General features: G+C 34.5%; 1 protein-coding gene across 32 annotated transcripts in view; it reads right to left on the bottom strand.

The window, feature by feature from the left end:
* HMBOX1 (homeobox containing 1) overlaps window positions 1-22583 on the bottom strand; it is a 179882-nt gene that overhangs the window by 69749 nt on the left and 87550 nt on the right. For all 32 annotated transcript variants that reach the window (XM_070261296.1, XM_070261293.1, XM_005607706.4 and 29 more), the window contains one exon: window positions 18777-18862. In XM_070261296.1, coding sequence (XP_070117397.1) covers window positions 18777-18862 — 86 coding nt within the window. The remainder of the gene's footprint in view (window positions 1-18776; window positions 18863-22583) is intronic.

Raw genomic sequence — 22583 nt, 5'->3', positions numbered from 1 at the left:
TATGGGAAGAAAAAGGAAAAATAAAATCTTTAAAAAAAACAAAAACAAAAAACTTCACTAAAGGAGCTCAACATCAGATGTGAACTGGCAGAAGAAATAATCAGTTAACTTGAAGACATGTCAATTGAAATAATCTATTAGGAGAAATAGAAAGAGAGTCCCAGAAGGAACAGAAAGAAAAGTGAAGAAAGAATACTCAAAAAAATAATGGCAAAACAATACCCAAATTTGATGAAAAATATTAATCTACCCATTCAAGAAGCTCAATTTTCTTCAAGCAGGGTAAACGCTGAGAAAGTCACACCTAGAAACACCGTAAACTGTGGAAAACCAAAGACAAAGAGAACATTTGAAAGCTGCAAGAGAGAAGTGACTCATTATGTATAAGGGATGCTCAGTAAGACTAACAGCTGATTTCTCATCAGAAACCATGAAGTTAGGAGGCAGTAAGATGATATATTCAAAGTGCTGGGGCGGGGGGAGAGCATCAGACAAGAACTCTATATCCAGCAGAGCTATCCTTCCAAAATCAAGAAGATATTAAGACACTACCACATGAACAAAACCAGAGAGAATCTGATGCCAGCAGACCTGCTCTACAAGAAATACTAAAGAGAGTTTCTTTGGTTGAATGAAAGGACACTAAATAGTAATTTAAATACACGTGAAGAAATAAAGAGCACCAGTAAAAGTAACTACATAAGCAAATATAAAAGACAGTATAAATGTATTTTTTGCTGTGACTCCTTTTATCTCTATTTGATTTAAAAGAAAACTGAATAAGGGAATAATTATAAATCTAAGTTGATTGGGCACATAATGTATAAGCATGTAATTTGTATGACAATAATGACACAAAGGAGGGGGTCAGAAATAAGGCTATAAAGGAGTAAAGTTTTTCTATACAATTGGAATTCAGTTGGTATTAATCTGAACTAGACTGTTATAAATTAAGATGTTAATGGTAATCCCCAGGGCAACCACTAAAGCAATAACTCAAAAAAATATAATAAAAGGAATGACAAGGAATTTAAACTGGTACACTAGAAAACATCTATTTAACATAAAGGAAGGAAGTAATTGAGCAATAGGGGAACAAAACAGACACAAGACAGAAAACAAATGACAAAATGGCAGATGTAAATTCTGCTTCATCATAATTATATTACATTTAAGTGGATTAAACATTCCAATAAGAAGACAGAGATTGGCAGAATGGATTAGAAAAAACACAATTCAACTCTATGCTGTCTAACCTATCTATGAGAGATACATTTTAGATTCAAAGATACAAATATGTTGAAAGTAAAAGAATGGAAAAAGATATACCATGTTAACAGTAACCAAATGAAAAGGAGTGGCTATACTAATGTTAGACAAAATAGACTTAAAGACAAAATTTGTTATGCAAGATAAAAGAAGGCCACTTTATAATGATAAATACAATGATATTTGATATAATGGTAATTCATGAGGAAGACATAATAAAAAACATATATATATGCATCAAACAACAGAGCCCCAAAATACGTAAGACAAAAATTGATAGACCTGAAGGGAGAAATAGACAATTCAACAACAATAATTAGAGACTTCAATAATAGAACAACTAGACAGAAGATCAACAAGGAAACAGAAGACTTGAACAACATTATAAACCAACTAAACCTAACAAACATCTATAGAACATTCTATGCAACAACAGCAGAATATACATTCTTCTCAAGAGTACGTGGAACATTCTCCAGGATATACCATATGTTAGACCATAAAACAAGTCTCAATAATTTTTAACCATACAAAGTATGTTCTTCAAACACAATGGAATTAAATTAGAAATCAGTAACAGAAAAACAAAATTGGGAAATTCACAAATACGTGAAAACTAAACTACACAGTCCTAACCAATGAGTTAAAGGAGAAATCACAAGGGAAATTAAAAAATACTTTGAGATGATAAAAAAAAAAACACATACAATATACGAAAACATCTGAGATAAAGCAAAGGAAGTGCTTAGAGGAAAATTTATTGTTATAAATGCCTATTAAAAAAGATCTCAAACCAATAATCTAGCCTTCCACCTTAAAAATTAGAAAAAAAAAGAGCAAACTAAACCCAAGACAAGCAGAAGCAAAGAAATAATATATGAATGGAGAAATAAATGAAATAGAAAATAGAAAGTTAATAGAGAAAATCAACAAAATAATAAATTGGTTCTTTGAATAGGTCAACACAATTGAGAAACTTTTAGGTAGATTGACAGAGCAAACTGAGAGAAGACTCAATTACTGAAATCAGGAATGAGAGAGAGAACATTACTACTGACTTTACAGAAATAAAAAAGATTATAAGGGAATTCTATGAACTGTATGCCAACAAATTATATAACCTAGATGAAATGGACAAATTCCTAGAACAACCTATTGAATGTGATTCAAGAAGAAACAGGAAATTGGAATAGATCTGTATCAGGTAAAAATACTGAATTAGTAGTCAAAAATCTCCCCACAGAGGCTGGCCCTGTGGCCAAGTGGTAAGTTCATGCACTCCGCTGCAGGCAGCCCAGTGTTTCGTTGGTTCAAATCCTGGGCGAGGACATGGCACTGCTCATCAAGCCACGCTGAGGCAGCGTCCCACGTGCCACAACTAGAAGGACCCACAACGAAGAATATACAACTATGTACCTGGGGGCTTTGGGGAAAAAAAGGAAAAAATAAAATCTAAAAAAAAAAAAAACTCCCCACAAAGTAAAGTCAGATGGCTTCACTGGTAGCTTCTACCAAGTGTTTCAAAAATATTTAACACCAATTCCTCACAAACTCTTCCAAAAAAACAGACAAGGAGAAAACACTTCCCAACTCATCTTATGAGGTGAGTATGACCTTGATATCAAAACCAGACAAAGACATTGCAGAAAAAGAAAACTAGAGATCAATATCCTCTATGAATATAGATGTAAAAATCTCAACAAAATACTAGCAAACTGAATCCAAAAACATATAAAAAAATTTATACACCATGACCAAGTGGGATTTATCTCAGGAAAGCAAGGTTCGTTCAACGCGTGAAAAATCAATCAATGTAATACACCATATTGAAAAATGACAAAGCTCCTGGAACTATTTGAATAGATACAGAAAAAGTAATTTGACAAAATCCAACCTCCTTTCATGAAATGGAACACTCAACAAACTAGGAATAGAAGCAAACTTCCTCACCTTGATAGAGGACCAACTATGAAACACCCATAGCTGATAGCACCCTTAGCAGTTAAAGACTGAGAGCTTTGCCAGTGAGATGGGGAACAACACAATGATGTTTGCTCTTACTACTTCTATTCAACATAGTACTGGAGGTTCTAGCCAGGACAATAATGCAAAATAAAGAAAGAAAAGGCATCCAGATTGGAAAGGAAGAAGTCAAACTACTTCTGTTTGCAGCTGACATGATCTTCTATATAGAAAATCTGAAGGAATCCAAATGAGCACGCATGCACACACACATACACACACAACTATTAGAATAAATGTGTCCACCAATGTTGCAGGATACAAGATCAACATACAAAATTAAATTTTATTTTTACCCACTAGCAATGAACAACCCACAAATGAAATTTAGAAAGCAATTACACTTACAATAGTGTCAAAAAGTATAAAATATTTAGGAATAAATCTAACAAAAGTAGTGCAAGACTTGTACAACAAAAAATACAAAACATTGTTTAAAGAAATTGAAGAATAGTTAAATAAATGAAAGATATCTCGTATTTATGGACTGGAAGACAATCTTCTTAAAATGACAATACTCTCCAAACTGATCTACAGATTCAATGTAATCCCTATTAAAATTCCGGCTGGCTTTTTTGCAGAAATTGACAAAGTGATCCTAAAATTCCTACGGAAATGTAGGGAACCCAGAATAGCCAAAACAATCTTTTTTTTTTTTTTGAGGAAGATTAGCCCTGAGCTAACTACTGCCAGTCCTCCTCTTTTTGCTGACGAAGCCTGGCCTTGAGCTAACATCCATGCTCACCTTCCTCTACTCTATATGTGGGACACCTACCACAGCATGGTGTGCCAAGCAGTGCCATGTCTGCACTCGGGATCGGAACCAGCAAACCCTGGGCCGCCAAGAAGTGGAATGTGTGAACTTAACCGCTGCGCCACTGGGCCAGCCCCCCAAAACAATCTTTAAAGAGAAGAATAAAGTTGGAGGATTCACACTTCCCAATTTCAAAACTTACTGTCAGACTATGGTAATCAAGACTGTGTGGTACTGGCATAAGAATAGACATATAGACCAATGGAATAAAATTAAGAATCAAGAAATAAACCCATACATTTATGCAATGGATTTTTTTACAAGAATGACAAGAAAATTCAATAGGGAAGGTATAGTCTTTTCAACAAACGGTGCTGGAACAAGCAGATATCCACATACAAAAAGAAAAAAGATGTTGGATTCCTACCCCACACTACATACAAAAATTATCTAAAAAATGAATCAGAGACCTAAATGTAAGAGGTAACATTATAAAACTCTTAGAAGAAAACATAGATGTAAATCTGCGTGACCTTGAATTAGGCAATAGTTTCCTAACTATGACACCAAAAGCAACAACAACAACGAAATAGACTTCATCAAAATTAAAATCTTCTGTGCTTGAAATGTAACTAACAAGAACGTTAAACTATTTGTAAACCCTATATATGACAAGGGACTGGTATCTAGAATATATAAAGAACTCTTACAATTCAACGTAAAAAGACAAAAACTTAATTTAAAAAAATGGGCAAAAGGTTTGACTAGACATTTCTCCAAGAAGATATGCAAATAGCAAAAAAGCACATGAAAAGAGGCTTGAACATCACTAGTCATTAAGGAAATACAAATCAAAACCACAAGATACCACTTTACAACCACTAGGATGGCTATAATTAAAAAAATTAATAATAACAAGTATCCATGAAGATATGAAGCAATTGGATCCCTCATACATTTGTGGTGGGTTTGTAAAAAAAGTTTGACAAGTCCTCAAATCTTAAACTAGAATTATCATATAACCCACAATTCCATTCCTAGGTATAATCGAAGAATATTTGTCTACGCAAACACTTGTATATGAATGTTCATAGCAGCATTACACACAATAGCCAAAAAGTGGAAATAATCCAAATGTCCGTCAACTGATGAACACATAAATGTGGTTTTATCCATACAAGGGAATATCGTTCAGCTATTAAAAGGAATGAAGTGCTCATACATGCTACAATGTGGACGAACCTTGAAAACATTATGCTAAAAGCAGGCAGACGCAACAGTTCAAATAGTGTATGAGTTTTATGAAATGTCCAGAAATATGTTTATACGTAAATCTACAGAGACAGAAAGTAAGTGAGTACCTGCCAGGAGCTGGGGGAATGAGGAGCTGGGAAATGACTGTTTATCAGTATGAGGTTTCTATGGTAAACTGCATCTATACAGGAATATTCCCACTATTCTTGTTGCCTCATTCCTCCAGAACTGTTACCCTTAAACCAAAGATCACGATCAATCATTCATAACTAAGACACTATCAGGGACACTTCTTTCCTTCTCCAGGATGGAGAAGGTATGTGTTAGTGCCCATCAATCCAAGCAGGATGTCCATAAATGTTTATACCCCATTTCACCAAATCTATGACTGACTACAAGATACATCATTATTTTATGTACCAATAAAAGAATAAAACTGCCAAAAATAAAACAAACCCAGTGATAATACTATTTACTGATATACTGATATGGGATAACATCCAAGTTAGAAAAACTTAGTGCAGAATAGTGTATATAGTAAACCACCTGTTTGGCAAAAGAGGAGAAAAAGACTATAGATATACTTATTTGCTTATAAATGCATAAAATATCTGTGCAGAAACTGATAACATTAGTCTCTTCTGGGAAGGGGACTATGGCCGAGAGACAGAGATAGGAGAGAAATTTAGCACTGTTTACCCTTACATACTTCTAAAGTTTGAAACACATGAATATATTTTTTAATATAAAAAGTAAATCTAAATATTTTTATCTTTTTATTTTTAGTTTAATTATTAGGCTTTTATTTCAACAATAAGAATACACAGAAAAACTTTAAATTCTACTGTAGGAAACTAATTCTATTCAGAAGATATTTTAGAATAATTTTTACATTTATTCACTCCCTTCTTTTTAAAACTGCTTTGAGATATAATTCACATACCACACAATTCACCCATTTAAGAACAATTCAATGGTTTTTAGTATATTCAAAGAGTTGTGCACCCATCATCACAATTGATTTCCCTTCCTTTTGAATAATAAAATGAGGATACTAGACAGAATCCTGGCAAGGTCGGTAGGTAGAGAGCTATAGGGCAGAGAAGAAAGATCTTGCCACAAAGGGAGCTGGACTTTCTCCTTCTCACTTCCTAACTCTGCTCAGGATGTTAGCTATAATAATATAAAAAACATTTTTTTAGGCAATTTTGTGCATGTCAAACTTTGGAAGGCTAGTCATGGTGAAGGAAGTTTCCTATGCTAACGTCAAAATGAAATTTAGATAGCTTTTTTTTTTTTAGATGGAAAAGGAAGGAGTATTTTAATAGCTTTTCCTATAATTGTGGATGTTCTGGATACTACACTAAAACTTGACAAGTGATATATTCTTTAAAGGTTAGCTGCGATGTTGAATCTGAAATCAACTCACTAAACTTTTTCAGACTCTGTTACGTTAAAATCCACTGATCTATCTTGAACTTTTTTTTTATTGTGTTAGTTTTAGGACCACAACATAATGATTTGATATACGTGATACCACAATAAGTTTGGTTACATCCATCATCATACATGGCTCCTTTTCTGGGTGATGAGTACTTTTAAGATCTACTCTTAGCATCTTTCAAATAGGTCACACAGTATTGTTAACTACAGTCGCCATGCTGTGCATTACATTCCCAGAACTTATCTATCTTACAAGCGCAAGTTTGAACCTTTTGACCCTCTTCACCCATTTTGCCCACCCCCCACCTCTGGCAACCATTAATCTGTTCTCTGTATCTACGAGTTTGGGTTTTTTTTAGATTCCACATATAAATGATATCATACAGTATTTGCTTTTCTCTGTCTGACTTATTTCACCTAGCATAATGCCCTCAAGGTCCATCCATGTTGTCACAAATGGTAGAATTTCCTTTTTTTTTAATGGCTATATATATATATAGCACATTTTCTTTATCCACTCATACATCAATAGACACTTAAGCTATTTTCAAGTCTTGGCTATGGTAAATATGCTGAAATGAACATGGGGGTGCCATATATTTTTAGAAGTGGTCAAAGGCTAGAAGCTTTATGGTTAACATATTTAGTGTCAGGAAGCTCAGCTTCATAAAAGTCAATCTGGAAAGGGATGAAGGGGAAATAATTACTGGCTGAACATTAAGCAGTATAATAGTTAATAATGATAATAATAAAAAACTTCTACGGCAATTACTATGTACCAGAAACTTGACATAAACTAACTCATTTAATCTACTCAAGAACCCTGTTAGGTATGTATTATTATTATTCTCACTTTCCAAAAGAGGAAAATGAGGCTTAAAACATCCAGTAACTTGCCCAAAGTTACATAACTAATAAGTGACAGAAATTGTATTTTGACGGGGCCAGCTGGTGGCGCAGTGGTTAAGTGCACACATTCCGCTTCAGCGGCCTGGGGTTTGCCAGTTCGGATCCTGGGTGCGGACATGGCACTGCAGGCACACCATGCTGTGGTAGGCGTCCCACATATAAAGTAGAGGAGGATAGGCACGATGATACCTCAGGGCCAGTCTTTCTCAGTAAAAAGAGGAGGATTGGCAGCAGTTAGCTCAGGGCTAATCTTCCTCAAAAAAACAAAAACAACAAAAAAAAGAAATTGTATTTTGAAGCCTCAAAGTCATGCTCTTGACCACTCCACTATACTGCCTCTATAGACTGAAATGCTATGTCAAGAACACTAGCATTGCAACAAGACAAACATAATTAGCTGTGTGACTGTGGGCAAATGATTGAATCTCCTTTAGCCTCAGTTTTCTCCTCTGTAACTGAAGAAGTTAACACCTGCTTCTCAAATATATAAAACAGTTAGCACAGCATCTAGCACTTGTTAAGTGTCGAAATAAATTATAGCTAAACATAACAATCCTCCAAAAAGAGAGGTTTAGCTAACGTGCACAGTAGTAAAAAACAGAGCCCCTGGTTATCTACAACTCACTGAAAGGGCTATATGCTTTCCTGGTAGGTATTTAGCACAATGATAAAGCTGAGTTAAAGTGAAAAAGGCATGGGCAACAATGGTTTATGAGATATTGTTCTCACTAAATATTATTATGTGTGATGATTATTTTAACACAAAGCACTCAAACATTTAAAAGACACTCTTTATGTCCTAGAAAAATTAAGGCAAACTGGTAAGAAATGTCCTTCAAAAAATATTTAGCAATGGAAAGGCTTAGGCACAGCAGACAATCTTTATGTGTAAAATAGTCAAAGGAGAAAAAAACCCCACGTTTATGAAAATAGCATATTCTAGTTCTTTAAAGTCTCAAAACATTAAACAAAGACACATTAACAATGTTTCTAAAAATCCTTTCCTATGTTTCTCATCGAGAACAATAACAAGCCTGGGGCAATGTTATATTGGACATGTACATTAGAAATCAATGTGTTCAAAACCAAGATAGTGTCCACAGATCTGCTTGGAAATGGGTTTAGAGAGGAGTCATTCAATATTTTTAAAACTACTACAGGAAGCAAAATCTCATTGCTTAAGTGAGTGAAAACAATGTTCTTTACTCAGGCACTCTAGGGCACAAGGAAGGGCTATTGCTGTATCTAAAGCAAACTCAATTTGGTTTGTAGTTTATAATCCTACTATTTCAGGCAAATTGCAAGAGAAAAGTATTTCTGCCAAGGGTAAAATCAGGTAGAAAAATATTGGCAACCTTTGAGGTATTAAGGGCCCAATAATCTCTGCAATTCTATATTCTATTCTGCTGACTTCAGTATAGGATACAAGCCCTATAGGTTTAGATCTAGGTAAGTCAGTCATGACTAGGTGTAAGATATTCACTATAATAAAAAAAAAGCACAGTCTCAAAATAAAGATATTGAAGGAAGAAATAATACCAATTCTACAACAATTCTTCTAGAAATAGAAGAGAAGGGAACACTTCCCAACTTGTCTTATGAGGCCACATTATCACAATAACAAAACTAGACAGGATATTACAAGAACAGAAAAAACAAAACAAACCTAGAACAATACCCCTCATGAACAGAGATGTAACAATTCTTAACAAAATATCAGCAAATTGAATCAAACAAATCAGTGGAGTTTTCCCAGAATGCAAGGTTGGTTAAACATTTGAAAATCAATCAATGTAATTCATCATATTAACAAGACTAAAAAAGGAAAACCAGGTGGTCCATCTCAATAGATACAGAAAAAGCATTTGACAAAGTATAACATCCATTCATGATAAAAATTCTCAGAAACTAGAAACAGAAGAAAACTTCCCTTGAAGGGCATCTTGATAAAGGGCATCTATGAAAAATCTACAGCTAAGATCATCCTTAATGCTGAAAGACTGAAGGCTTGCTCCTCAGGATTGGGAAAAGGCAAGGATGTCTGCTCTCATCACTATATTCAACAATTAACTAGTGGTTCTAGTCAGTGCAATACAGCAAGAAAAAGAAATAAAAGGCATACCTATTGAAAAGGAAGAAGTAGAATTCTCTCTATTCAGAGATCACATGATTGTCCATGTAGAAAATCCTAAGAATTTACCAAAAAAAGCTACTAGAACAAATAAATGAATTTAGCAAGGTTACAGAATAGAAGGTCAATATACCAAAATCAATTATTCTATGACACAAGAAACAAACAACTGAAAACTGAAATTAAAGACAGTATCAATAGTACCAAAAAAATAATATTTAGAGATGAATTTAAGAAAATGTGTGTAAGACTTGTACACTGAAAACTACTAATAGTTTTGAGAGAAAATAAAGAAGACTTAAACCAATGAAGAGATATACCATGTTCATGGATGGGAATATTCAATATGATTAAGATGTCAATTCCTAATGTTAGATTGACCTATATATTCAACACAATCTCAATCACAATCTCACTAAAAATATGTTTTGTAAAACTTGACAAGCTAATTTTAAAACATGTACGGAAATGCAAAAGACCTAGAATATTGACAGTGATCTTTAAAAAGAAAAACAATTAGGAGCAATTACACTTTCTGATGTGGAGACTTATTATAAGTCTACAATAACTTACAGTCTTGAATTGGTATAAGGATAGACATAAAGATAACTGGAACACAACAGAGAACCCAGAAATAGTCCCACATGAACACATTCAATTGATTTTTGACAAAGCTGCCAATATAATTGAATGGGAAAAGACTAGTCTCTTCACTACAGCTGACCATTTCAACGAATGATGCTCCAACAATTGGACATCCGTATGGAAAAAGAATATGTCTTGACCCTTAATTCACACATATACAAAAACTAACTTGAACTGGTCAGAGACTGAAATGTATGAGCTGAAATTATAAAACTTTTAGGAGAAAACATAAGAATATCCTTGAGACTTCATTTAGGTACATTTTCTTATGAAACAAAGAGCATGAATCATAAAGGAAAAAAATGATAAATCTAACTTCATCAACATTGGAAACATTTGCTCTTTGAAAGACAATATCAAGAAAAACAAAATGTAAGCCTCACACTAGGCTATCTGTATATTCACATATTTAATGACTTATACCCAGAATATACACAGAACTCTTGTAATCAATAACAAGGCAAACTACCTGATTAAAAAACAATGGGCAAAAGATCTGATAGACATTTCACCTAAGAAGATAGGTGATGCTCAACATAATTAGTCACTAGAAAAATGCAAAATAAAGCTAGAGTGTGATTCCATTACATATGCAGTAGAACGGCTAAACTTACAGAGAAGCACAAATACTAAGCACTGAAGAGAATGCAAAGCAGCTGGAAATCTCATATATTGCTGGTGGGAATGCAAAATGGTATAGCCACTTTGGAAAACAGGCAGTTTCTTAAAAAGTTAAACATACACTAAACAATTACCCCACAATTCCATTACTATGTATGAGAAATGTAAATACATATCCACACAAAAACTTACAGACAAATATTCATAGCAGCTTAATTCATAATAGCCAAAACCTGGAAACAACTCAAGTTGTCCATCAACTGATGAACGGATAAAGGAATTTTGTTATATCCATTCAATGGACCAATATCCAGCATTTAAAAGTTACAAACTACTAATTACATGTAACAACATTAATGAATCTCAAAAGTATCCTGTTAAGTAAAAGAAGTCAGACACAAAAAGGGTGGTATTGTATGATTCTGGTCACGTGACATTCTAGAAAACACAAAACTATACTGATAGAATGCAGATCAGTGGTTGCCAGGGACCTACAGTGGGGAGAGGCATTTGACTGCAAAGAGGCATGAGAGAACTTACTGAAGTACTGAAAATGTTCCATATCTTGATTTTGGTAATGACTATAAATTTGGTGCAACTCAGAGAACTCTACTCTTAAGCAAATTTTATCTCAATAAAGGTGATTAAAAACAAATAAAAAAATACATCTCCTCCGCATACCTGAAGTTTATTTTGTGAGGATCAAATGATATAGTCAAATTTAGCTGAAGTCAACATATGCTGATATTAAAAGCTTTCTTTAAGGTCATAAGAAATTCAATAATGGTTTCAAAATTTTATAGGCCTCTCAGATATTAAGGTCCTCAAGCTTAGTTAGTTTAGTCAGTTCAAGCTTCAGTTTCTTACCTAACTAAGTTAATAACCACACAATACTAAATCTAATACATCTTCCTGACAGAACAAATTATTTTCAGCAACTGATGCCAAAGTCTTTAAGATCTATCCCTGAGTAAACTTCAGGAGTTAACTGGCTCATTCCTTAATGCATAAAAGAGCAGATCTACAGTTTACAAAAAATGGTATTTACTCCCTTCAGAGCTACCTTCTGCAGGAAGTTATTTATAATATTGCCTAATGACTCACAGAGACTATAGCTAAACCTTAGGTTTCGCTATTTTATCAGACACCTTCTGACTTTCTTACTAGGGTATTACTTCTTTCTGTCATTTATCTCTGCTGATTTTTCTTTAATATAAGAAAAGTTAACTTAGGTAAGAAATGTTTCACAAAACTGTTAAAGGAATATTACACCTTAAGTAAAGACTTTTCTCCACAATCTTAGGAAACAAGAATTAGGGAGAAATAAAAATGAAAATTACCAAGGGGGGAGAAAACCACTACTGTGCCTAACCTTTTAAGGTCACTTTTGTCAAAGCTTATGGTGAAAAAAGATTTTTTAAACATAGTTTCTACTTTAAATATGGGTGGAAGAGTTAACTTATTTTATACTTTAAAACCAACCTTCATAACTTTAACACTAAAAATGTACAGCCCTATACAGTTCATTTGAGATGATGAAATCTCTGGTAGGACAACGAATTTCAAGAATTGTAGAAAACTGACTTTTTAACAACAAAAAGTTTCCTCTGAAATTATTTTCACTCCAAGTTTTCACTTAGCTATCACCAAAGTGAGAAAATGTGAGTATTCAGATAGAGGCTGGACTTTTTCCTATGGAAAAAAAAGTAATCCTATATGTTGTGTTTACAAGAAAATAGTTTGCCAACAAATTGCAGAAGATGGAAGAAAATGAGATAAAAAGTAAGAATTTTTTGACCCACAGGACAACATCTGTTCTTATTCTCCAGAGGGTGCAGGACAAGAAAAAAATCCTAAAATATACTCTGCAAAACCATTTATATTGTTGGTAACTAAAGTCCATTCAAAGATTTGAAAAGAAGTTTTCTCCTAACAGAAACAAAAACTCTAAACCTTTTCAATTTGGAGACAGAAATTAAATCTCACATGTAGAAATCTACCCATTCTGTAGACAGATAACAGCCTTCAAACTGGAGATCTACATAAAACTAGTAAAATTCATTAGGTAGAAATTAATAAAATCTTGTTAAATGAGCATGATAATTATATTTGGTTGTATTATAATACAACGATTCCATAGTCTGTGATTTACACCCTACCAACATTGCTTTTCTAACGTAGATATAAACTGTACTTGTTTGTAGTAACTTTATTCATAATTGCCAAAACTTAGAAACCAAGATGTTCTTCAGTAGCTGAATGGAAAAATAAACTGGGATATCCAGACAATGGTATATTATTTAGCACTAAAAACAAATGAGCGGGGGGCTAACTCGGTGGTGTAGTAGTTAAGTTCGCATGCTCTGCTTTGGCAGCCTGGGGTTCATGGGCTTGGATCTCGGGCACAGACCTATACACTGCTCATCAAGCCATGCTGTGGTGGCCTCCCCCATACAAAATAGAGGAAGATGGGCATGGATGTTAGCTCAGGGACAATCTTATTCAAGCAAAAAGAGGAAGATTGGGAAGAGATGTTAGCTCAGGGCCAATTTTCCTCACCAAAAAACAAATGAGCTATCAAGCCATGAAAAGACATTAAGAAACACTAAATGCATATTATTAAATGAAAGAAGTCAACCTGAAAAGGCTATAATACTGTATGATGACATTCTAGAAGAGGCAAAACTATGGAGACCGTAAGAAGATCAGTGGTAGCCAAGGCTTGGGGCGAGGGGGTAGATGTACAGGTGGGGTACAGAGGACTTTTAGGCAGTGAAAACTATAATATCATCTTATGATACTGAAACAATGGATACCTGTCATTATACATTTTTCAAAACCCCATGGAATGTACAAAGCCATTTATACCTAATGTAAACTATGGACTCTGAGTGATAATGATGTGTCAACATAGGTTTATAACAAATGTACCACTCTGGTGCTAGATGCTGATAGCAGGGGAGGCTGTGCGTGTGGTGGGGGGAGGGGAGAGCAGGAAGTATATGGGAAATCTCTGTACTTTCTGCTCACTTTTGCTGTGAACCTAAAACTTCTCTAAAAAATGAAAGCTATTTTTCGGGGCTGGCCCCGTGGCCGAGTGGTTAAGTTCGCACGCTCCGCTGCAGGCGGCCCAGTGTTTCGTTGGTTCGAATCCTGGGCGTGGACATGGTACTGCTCATCAAACCACGCTGAGGCAGCGTCCCACATGCCACAACTAGAAGGACCCACAACGAAGAATATACAACTATGTACCGGGGGGCTTTGGGGAGAAAGAGGAAAAAAATAAAATCTTTAAAAAAAAAAAAAATGAAAGCTATTTTTAAAACAGGTATATTGACACTTTAGTTGATTTCTAATATCTGGTCTGAAGTTCTCTGTTTAGGGAGAGGATCAATATACACCTACTTTTGTAAAGAAATCACTACAACTAAATTGAATATGTAGTTATTTCTATCCTTCATTTTAAAGATAAATAAAACAAGGGAAGTGATTTGAGTATAGTTGAAACATGCCTAAAACTGGTTCAGAGCTTTCCTTTTTACAGGAATTCTTACATTTTGGGAATGATAGTCACTAGATACAGGTAAGATACACACTTGTTAAATGTACTTAACAGTTTAAAAACAGAACAGAATTTGACAAGTAGAAAAAATACTAAGAAAATATTGACCAAAGCCCATCATCTTATAAATAAGGAAACTGAGGCTCAGAGAAGCTCCATGATTTGTCCTGGGTCACAAGGCTATGTAATGACAGAAAGAAAAGAACTTTGGTATTCTAAAGCTTCATGGTTGCTTTTCTATTATACTAGTATTATTCAAGAAAACAAAATTTTGACAAATTTCTTAAAATTCAGAAACGCTAATTTTTTCCTTCTTTTATTTATTTATTTTTAAGTGGACATAAATCCAATTAGTATATTTCTTCTCCTGAAAAGCACTCACTCAAGCTCTTGCCCATTTACTCATTTATTCTGCCCTCCTAATTTTTCCCAGAGATCATTTATAAAGAAAATCATATCTTAAGAACTCTAACAGCCAAAAAAAAATGTTTTACCCTGAAAGTGAATATAAAATACATATGTTTACTACGAAATCAAAGGCTATGCTCCCCACCCCACCATTGTTAGGGAGAATTTAGAATCTTGCTCGACCTCTTACAGAGGTAAAAATTCACCCTTGGTGGGAGCAGCTGTGACTCTGTGAAAGAAGCTACAAATAACATGCTGGGAAATTCAGCAGGCACTGTTATTATATCCTGTTTATACTGTCATTTTTCCTATCATTAGGACATCATTTATACAGACCCCACCCATGAACTTCTTGTTTATCTTATTATAGAAATCCTCCGAATCTATAAAAAGAAACCCGTATTTGTTTCTGGAACAAGCATATGTGTTATAATTTTGTACCTCACTACACTTTTTTATTCAGCATTTTCTTTTGTTATACACCATTCATTCTCATTTTTATCTCAAGGCTGATTTATTTCATTATTTCACATATTGGAGTTGAACTTAACTGACTTTAAGTGACTCCTTTATGGGACAGAGATTCCGGAGCACCACATCCTAAACTTTACTTTGGGGTAGATTTCATCAGGTAGATAGCCTTTAAGATACACTTCAATAATTTGTTTAAAGACAGAAAAATGTGCCTATATACTGATCAGGCACCCTAGTGAGTGAGCCCTGGATGCCTAGAAGGCTTCCTACTCAGGCTACTCTATCCCAGGTGGGCTAATTATGATGGCCAAGCTTTATATTGGTTCTAACTCACTATTCTCTAGCTGGATCTCTTTTCTAAAATGAAAAGCCCTGCGCCTGAGTTTAGCTTGATGGCTAGATGGTCTGGGTGAAAATGTAACATGATAATACATGACAAATACATGAATTCAGTAAGTTAGCCAATGGGACAATGAACTAATCTGGTTATAAATCATCCTCATTTCCCTGCTTTATGTAAGTAACTGAATTAAAGCAAATGAAAGAAAAATGCAAGTTCCTTAAGGGTAGAAATTCAGGCAGCATTTGTTGAGCAAATAAATAATTATTTCTGGAGAGGGAACATCACTAGACAAAGTCATACAGGATAAATGTTCACATGCATAGCTTGTGTTAGCTTCACCAATACTCCCTTTACCCTACAGGACAGCACTACAAAGCGGCTAGGTAAACACGAAATCCTCAGAGAGCACGTATAATGGTAGACTCTTTGAGGATGTGTAAGAAAGACTGCTGCTTTTAAAGAACATTACTCTAAAATGTATAACTGAAATGAGGTTTATTACCTCAGGGTAGTGAAGTTAATTAATTTCAGAAGAAAGAGAGGTCTATATGGGCTAAAGTGATCAAAGAAGTCAGAATGAGGACAATAACTGAGGTAATCTTGATAAAAAGGAATTTACAAAAGGCTGAGGTGAGGAGGTAAAAGGCATCCTACGTACAACCAACGATTTGCGAGGATCCAAGTGAGCAGAATTCTGGAAACAGCGAGTAGTTGAATTCAGCTAGTGAGTATACTAAACAGACTATGGCAATAAAAAGAAGGTTGGAGTCAGATTATAAGAAGTTTCATTTTTCAGACAATGGAGAATTATCAAAGATATACGAACATGGGAAAATGAACCCAAGCTTTTGGACTAAGAATGAAGAGGAGGAAGAACACGTTGGGGTGAGACTGAAATGGGGAAAGAAGTTTTTAACAGTCCCAATCCTATGATTACAGTAGCAAAAGAAAGGTCCATGTGACATAACAGAAAATAAACGTGGAAAATATTTTTAACTCTTGTTTCCAAAGACAGGAGATGGCATCATGATAACTATGACTGAGTGGGACAATGTTAAACAACGCCAATCCATTGAAGTTAGTGTCAGGAAAGCTTACCAGTCTCCTAGAACAGTACTTCTCAAACTCAGATCACTTGGGGATCTGGCTAAAATGTAAATTCTGATTCAGTAGGTTTAGGGTAGTACTCTCTATCTTTACATTTCTAACATTTCCCAATACTGCTGTTTGATGGACTACATTTTGAGTAGCAAGATTCTAAAACATCTTTCAGTTTCCCTTTCCAAATGGGCAATATTTGATATACTATATTTAACCTATCATAGTATACCTAAATATGCCTAAGAAATTCCTTTTAAAGGTAATTTATTATAATTTGCATCAATGTCAGATGGGTTTCAAAAGCTATGGTTTTAAAAGTCCACGATGATTCAAGATTCATGGTATTCAAGATACTCAGAAATATTTTCACCTGGACAAAATCAACTTTATAATGCTGCTTCTATAACACTACAACTTTGTCATTTTTTTCAGGCTGGTGAACTAGAAGATACTACTGCTTCAAATCTTGGGGGCTGAAGTAAAAGCCCTGAAAGACAAGACTCCATCTTTCAAAGAGTACATCAGAAGTTTTGGTAAAATCCAATTAATCTGCCCTTAAGTGCCCTTATCACCATACCTTAATCCTTGAAGATAAAGGTAACAATTTATTTTAAATATCTTATTGAAAAACACCTGAGGATTACAAAAATTAAATTCAAACACCATCCTTGTGTTTAAGATTTCTATAGGACATGCCTTTAATTATAGTCTTTTACCATGAACAGGGGTGTCATTTATAAAAATACATTACTAGTGTTATATATTACACACACACGTATTAAGATTGGCTGACCTTAGATTCTTGGGATGAAATTTAAGACTTCTGAAATCTCAAATTTCATTTTTAACCAAATTAAAGGTCAATAACAACCTTTTAGGTAAATTAGCTTCCATGTGTATCAATGTCTAGAGAACAGAAGTAATATTGTAAAATTGGAAGATACTGTCGAAGACCAGATCCAACAATTTCATTGCAGAGGTAAGCAACTGAGGCACAGAGGCTAAAAAGCCCAGAGTCACATAGATGCTAGTGCATGTTAAAAAAAGAAGGGGGAGGAACAAATTAATTTTCATATCTATGACTGTACAACGTACAATGACGTATAAACTGAAACATGTTGAAAGAGTTTCTGGTTCCTCTAATGACTAATGCATTGTTGATTTTATTAAGGTCTTATAAATCATTGATATCCAAGAAAGGAAGACTACATACTAACAAAGAAAAGACATGTTTCCCCACAATTTAAGAACTTCATAAAAAATGCAATCTGAATAGAGAATGACACATATACACCACGCACTGGGGATAGGGCTGTGGTGGGGTGGGTAATGGGATGGGGTATAAAGAACAAAGATAAGACTGGTAACTCTTATCTTCTCAGTAACGGTTTGAGGAAAGCTTTCACATATAGAAAACCAGGTTAAAAAAAACCATCTTCTTTTACTCTTATGAATCATTTTTTAATTGGTAAAATCGGGAATTAGATTTGGAGGACTGCAAAGCTTTTAAAAATACGAACTATAGATAGCAGTTGGATGTGCATGTGTCATAAGCTCTGTCACAATTAAAAGAAAACCAGAGAACCCTTTTTTAGCCATAAAATAATGAATTTTGTGCTTATTACAAATGCTATAAAATTTATTAGCACAAGTAAAAGAAAAATCACTGGAGAAGTTCCATGATATCAGAGACAATGGGTTTTAAATCACAGGCATACATTATTATGCCTAAGTTGACAGATCTGCACTGCAATGCAGAAATGCAAGCAATATTCCAACATCTGCACCAGAAGGCAGAGACTAGACATGATTCTAGAATAAAGGGCTCTTCAGCTCTTACCTGTTACCTGTGCAACAACTGCTTGGGAAATCCTCCGATTGGCAAGAAAGGCTTTGATTTCCTCTTTTATCACACTGCTGTCCCTCCTAACAAAAACAGAAGACAAGACCAACAATGTATGTTGAAGGTAGAAATCCTCATCTTTGCTAAGAAAGGTGAAGCAAAGAGGTGGGGAGAACATAGAAAGAAAGGACACAAAAATAAAGATAAACAGACCAAGCTTGTGTGAAAACATGAAATTAAAACAAAGCAAGAAACACCAAATATTCAAGTCCTAAAACATCACACCACCAGACAGACACTTTAGTGAATGCCACAGTAGATATAAGTCTCATACCAGAGGATGGTTAATCGCATGCTGTGTATAATTCACATTAGGAACAAGGCTGCCATATGGTATATACAAAGTTTCATTACTGGGAATGAATATATCTTACACAGACAGAAATCCTAGAAAAATAAAAAGCAACAACAGCGACAAAAATAAGTTGTGAGCAGATTTTGGTTTGCATGTTAACTATGCAACTGCATAAGTAATGTTCAGTTCATTTTAAAACCTTTGTTAAAGGAATAGAAATCATCATCATTCTCACAACTGCTAAAATATTAGCCATTTTAAGAAAGGTTCTGCCTTTTAATTTGTCTTCTTCTTCCTGTATAAATCAAAACAATTTTAAGTGAGATGGGTTGAATATAAAATTTAACATAAAAAGGTACTTATTAATTTCCTATTACATGTAACACAAAATACTTTAAACTATATTCTGTGTCCTTGGGATTATACATTATAGACCTAATTTTTCCTCCACTATGATGCTTCATAAATTTTCACTTATTTAAAAATTCAACAGATTCTCAAGACTCGACATTCACTAGAATGACAATGAATGGCAAGATTCCACCAGAATAAACAGAAAACTTAAGTAAAAATTATACTCAAGCCCTTAAAGCTGACCAATTTCTCTTTGAATGGTTTACGTCCAAAAGGATTACATAAATAGAGCACTGATTTTTTGTTCAAGCTCAAAAGTAACGCAGAATAGTGGTAATTTATAATGTAACACGGGGGTCAGCAACCCTTGGCCCACAGGCTAAATCTGGCTTCCAACCTGTTTTTATACAACCTATGAACTAAGAATGGTTTTCACAGATGAACATTTACAGTCAATTTGATAACAGGGAACACTAACTTAACATGAAGTAAACAAAATATTATCTCCCCCGCCCTGAAAATTCTATTCTTCTCATTAGTAGGCCTCTATTTTAAAAATTATATTCAATTTTATTATTCTATATTGAATTTTGTCAACAAAGTCTAAAACGTTTACCACCCAGCCCTTTACAGAAAAAGTTTACTGGCCCCTGATCTGAGAGAAAGGGATCGCGAAATCTTTACAAATCGTTTTGTGAATGAACTACAAACTCCTTACAGGAGCTCAAGTCTCTCTATAGATTATTTCGATCAAAGAAAGAAAAGTTTCCTATCCAAAAAGAACCAGCTGTGATTTAACTTAGAGCAGATATTTTAGCCCCTTGATGAGGAGGGGCCATACATGCTATTGGTAGATTTCATGCTCCCTTTTAGGAATAGAAAAGAGATGAGAAGTGAAAGAAGAGACAGCTTCCAATCTGGAGCTCTACAGTATATTCTTAATCTACTGCTTGGAAATCCTACTCAAAAAGATTCCTAAAGGAAGAAAATAGTCAGCTGCCTAATCCAAAACTTAAAATTTCTCACATTGATCTAGATACTGACTAAATTCCTTCCAAAATGCTTGTTTACATTTGAAATATTTCTTTGAAAAATATGCATTCTCATTTTATTTTTAAAATTGTGTATCTGAAAGAAAAGGCACAAACACATTTTAAAGTCAAACAAAATAATAAACTGCTGAGTAAAATACAGGTAATGCAGACCAAGCAGCTTGCAAATATCCATCAATAATTGTTGAACAAGAGAGAACTTCAGCAGTATCTACTTCAATTGGCTTATGTAAATAAAACAACAAAGTCATTTAGTTTCTGATACAGCTGCAAAATTAATCTGAAAAAATTTAAATAAAGCATTGCATTTCAATTTATAGAATGTCCTTCTAGGAAACTGAAAACTGACTTGAAGAGAATTTTTTTAAGGCTAAATAAAAAATGATGTGCTTTCGTCAAGAAAATGATTAAATGGTATTTTCTTGACTACTGATTTAAATTGGAATTTAAATCAACTTATTTTAAATCAAATTCACCTGGAGTAGATGCCAAATCATAAAGAGGAGATAACAGTCAATTATCCCAATAGGAAATATCCAGTTTCTGAATTATTCACAGTCTTGCAGTATAACATTATCAAGGACTGCAGCAAGACAAAAAGAACCCCCAAAAGTCTGCAAAATAGCAGCAATTCAGTGACCCTCTCATAGCCTGTATTTTTAGATATGTGGCAAGTTTTTAAGTACCCACCATGAATTAAAAGAAAAATAGGGGCCGGCTCCATGGCCGAGTGGTTAAGTTTGCTCGCTCCGCTGCGGCGGCCCAGGGTTCGGATCCTGGGCGCGGACACGGCACAGCTCGTCAGGCCACGTTGAGGTGGCGTCCCACAACCCACAACTAGAAGGACATGCAACTAAGATATACAACTGCGTACCGGGGGGGCTTGGGGAGATAACGCAGGGAAAAAAAAAAAAAAGACTGGCAACAGTTGTTAGCCCAGGTGCCAATGCTTAAAAAAAAAAAAGGAAGATTGGCAACAGTTGTTAGCCCAGGTGCCAATCTTTAAAAAGAAAAAAAAAAAAACATACTTCTTTACTCAACACTTTACCAGAGAGAAGCTTTTCCAAATTGAATAAAAGCCTAAGACTTAAAAGATAAGGGTGTGCTTAGGAAAGTCACTTAATAAAGCTGGACCTTAGTTTCATCATCTGGTAAAATGATAACATTAATACCTCCGTAATAAGGCTTTTAAAATTTCTCTCCAAGCAGTGAAATTAAATTTAAATAAATTTAATATTAAATGTGTGTGTATAACATATAAAACAAAAAGTTCTTCAATGTAAAAATTTCTTAACCTGTAAAAGCATTACATAAATGACTATTATTTTATAAAACCCCAGAAAGAATCTCAGGAAAAGAAGAAAAGAATGATCTGCTATAACTATACAAGATTGAAATTAACATCTGTATCAGGTACTTCCAGGCAACATAAAAGATTTCTATAGTGAATTTAGACACAAGCAGTGATATGTCATTTAGTGGGTTTCTCTAGGTATTTTCAAAATAGCAACAGCATTCAACTTTCACTGTGTCCAATTCTCTTACGTATTTCAAAGACTTCCATTCTACTGAGTTAACTTTGTTCTTTAAACTTTCACATGTTCCCCCTTATTGACGTTTCTTCAGTGACCGGCCTCTGCTACTGTCCCAGCCTTGTAGCCTGTGAAATCACCCGTTTCTAGGTGTGAAAACTCCTTCATTTTACACCAAATGTAATTCTCTCATCTTCTTACTTTCTCTCTTCATCTGAAATCTGACATCCTCTTTAAAGAGAATGAATTCCTTTTTCCTGCCTTCTTTTATAAAATCTCACATCCATAATTTCTACTCCTCAAGTCTTATGGAGTTAAAGTGAAGCGTAGGCTGACTTTCTTTGACTCCATAGCTGACTTCCAAGATAAGCTACCACTCTATTTGCATCTAACCACTTAAAGTCCATGTGATCTCCTCCTACTGCCTTTTCCAAATCACAGCCATGCTGGATTCATCCATCTATCTGGGTGACTTCCACATGAGGATAAAATTCTTCCTTTCCACCCTCCA

Source organism: Equus caballus, chromosome 2, assembly GCF_041296265.1.
Source record: "Equus caballus isolate H_3958 breed thoroughbred chromosome 2, TB-T2T, whole genome shotgun sequence".
Classification (NCBI taxonomy): domain Eukaryota; kingdom Metazoa; phylum Chordata; class Mammalia; order Perissodactyla; family Equidae; genus Equus; species Equus caballus.
This window is presented reverse-complemented; position numbering and strand designations above follow the sequence as displayed.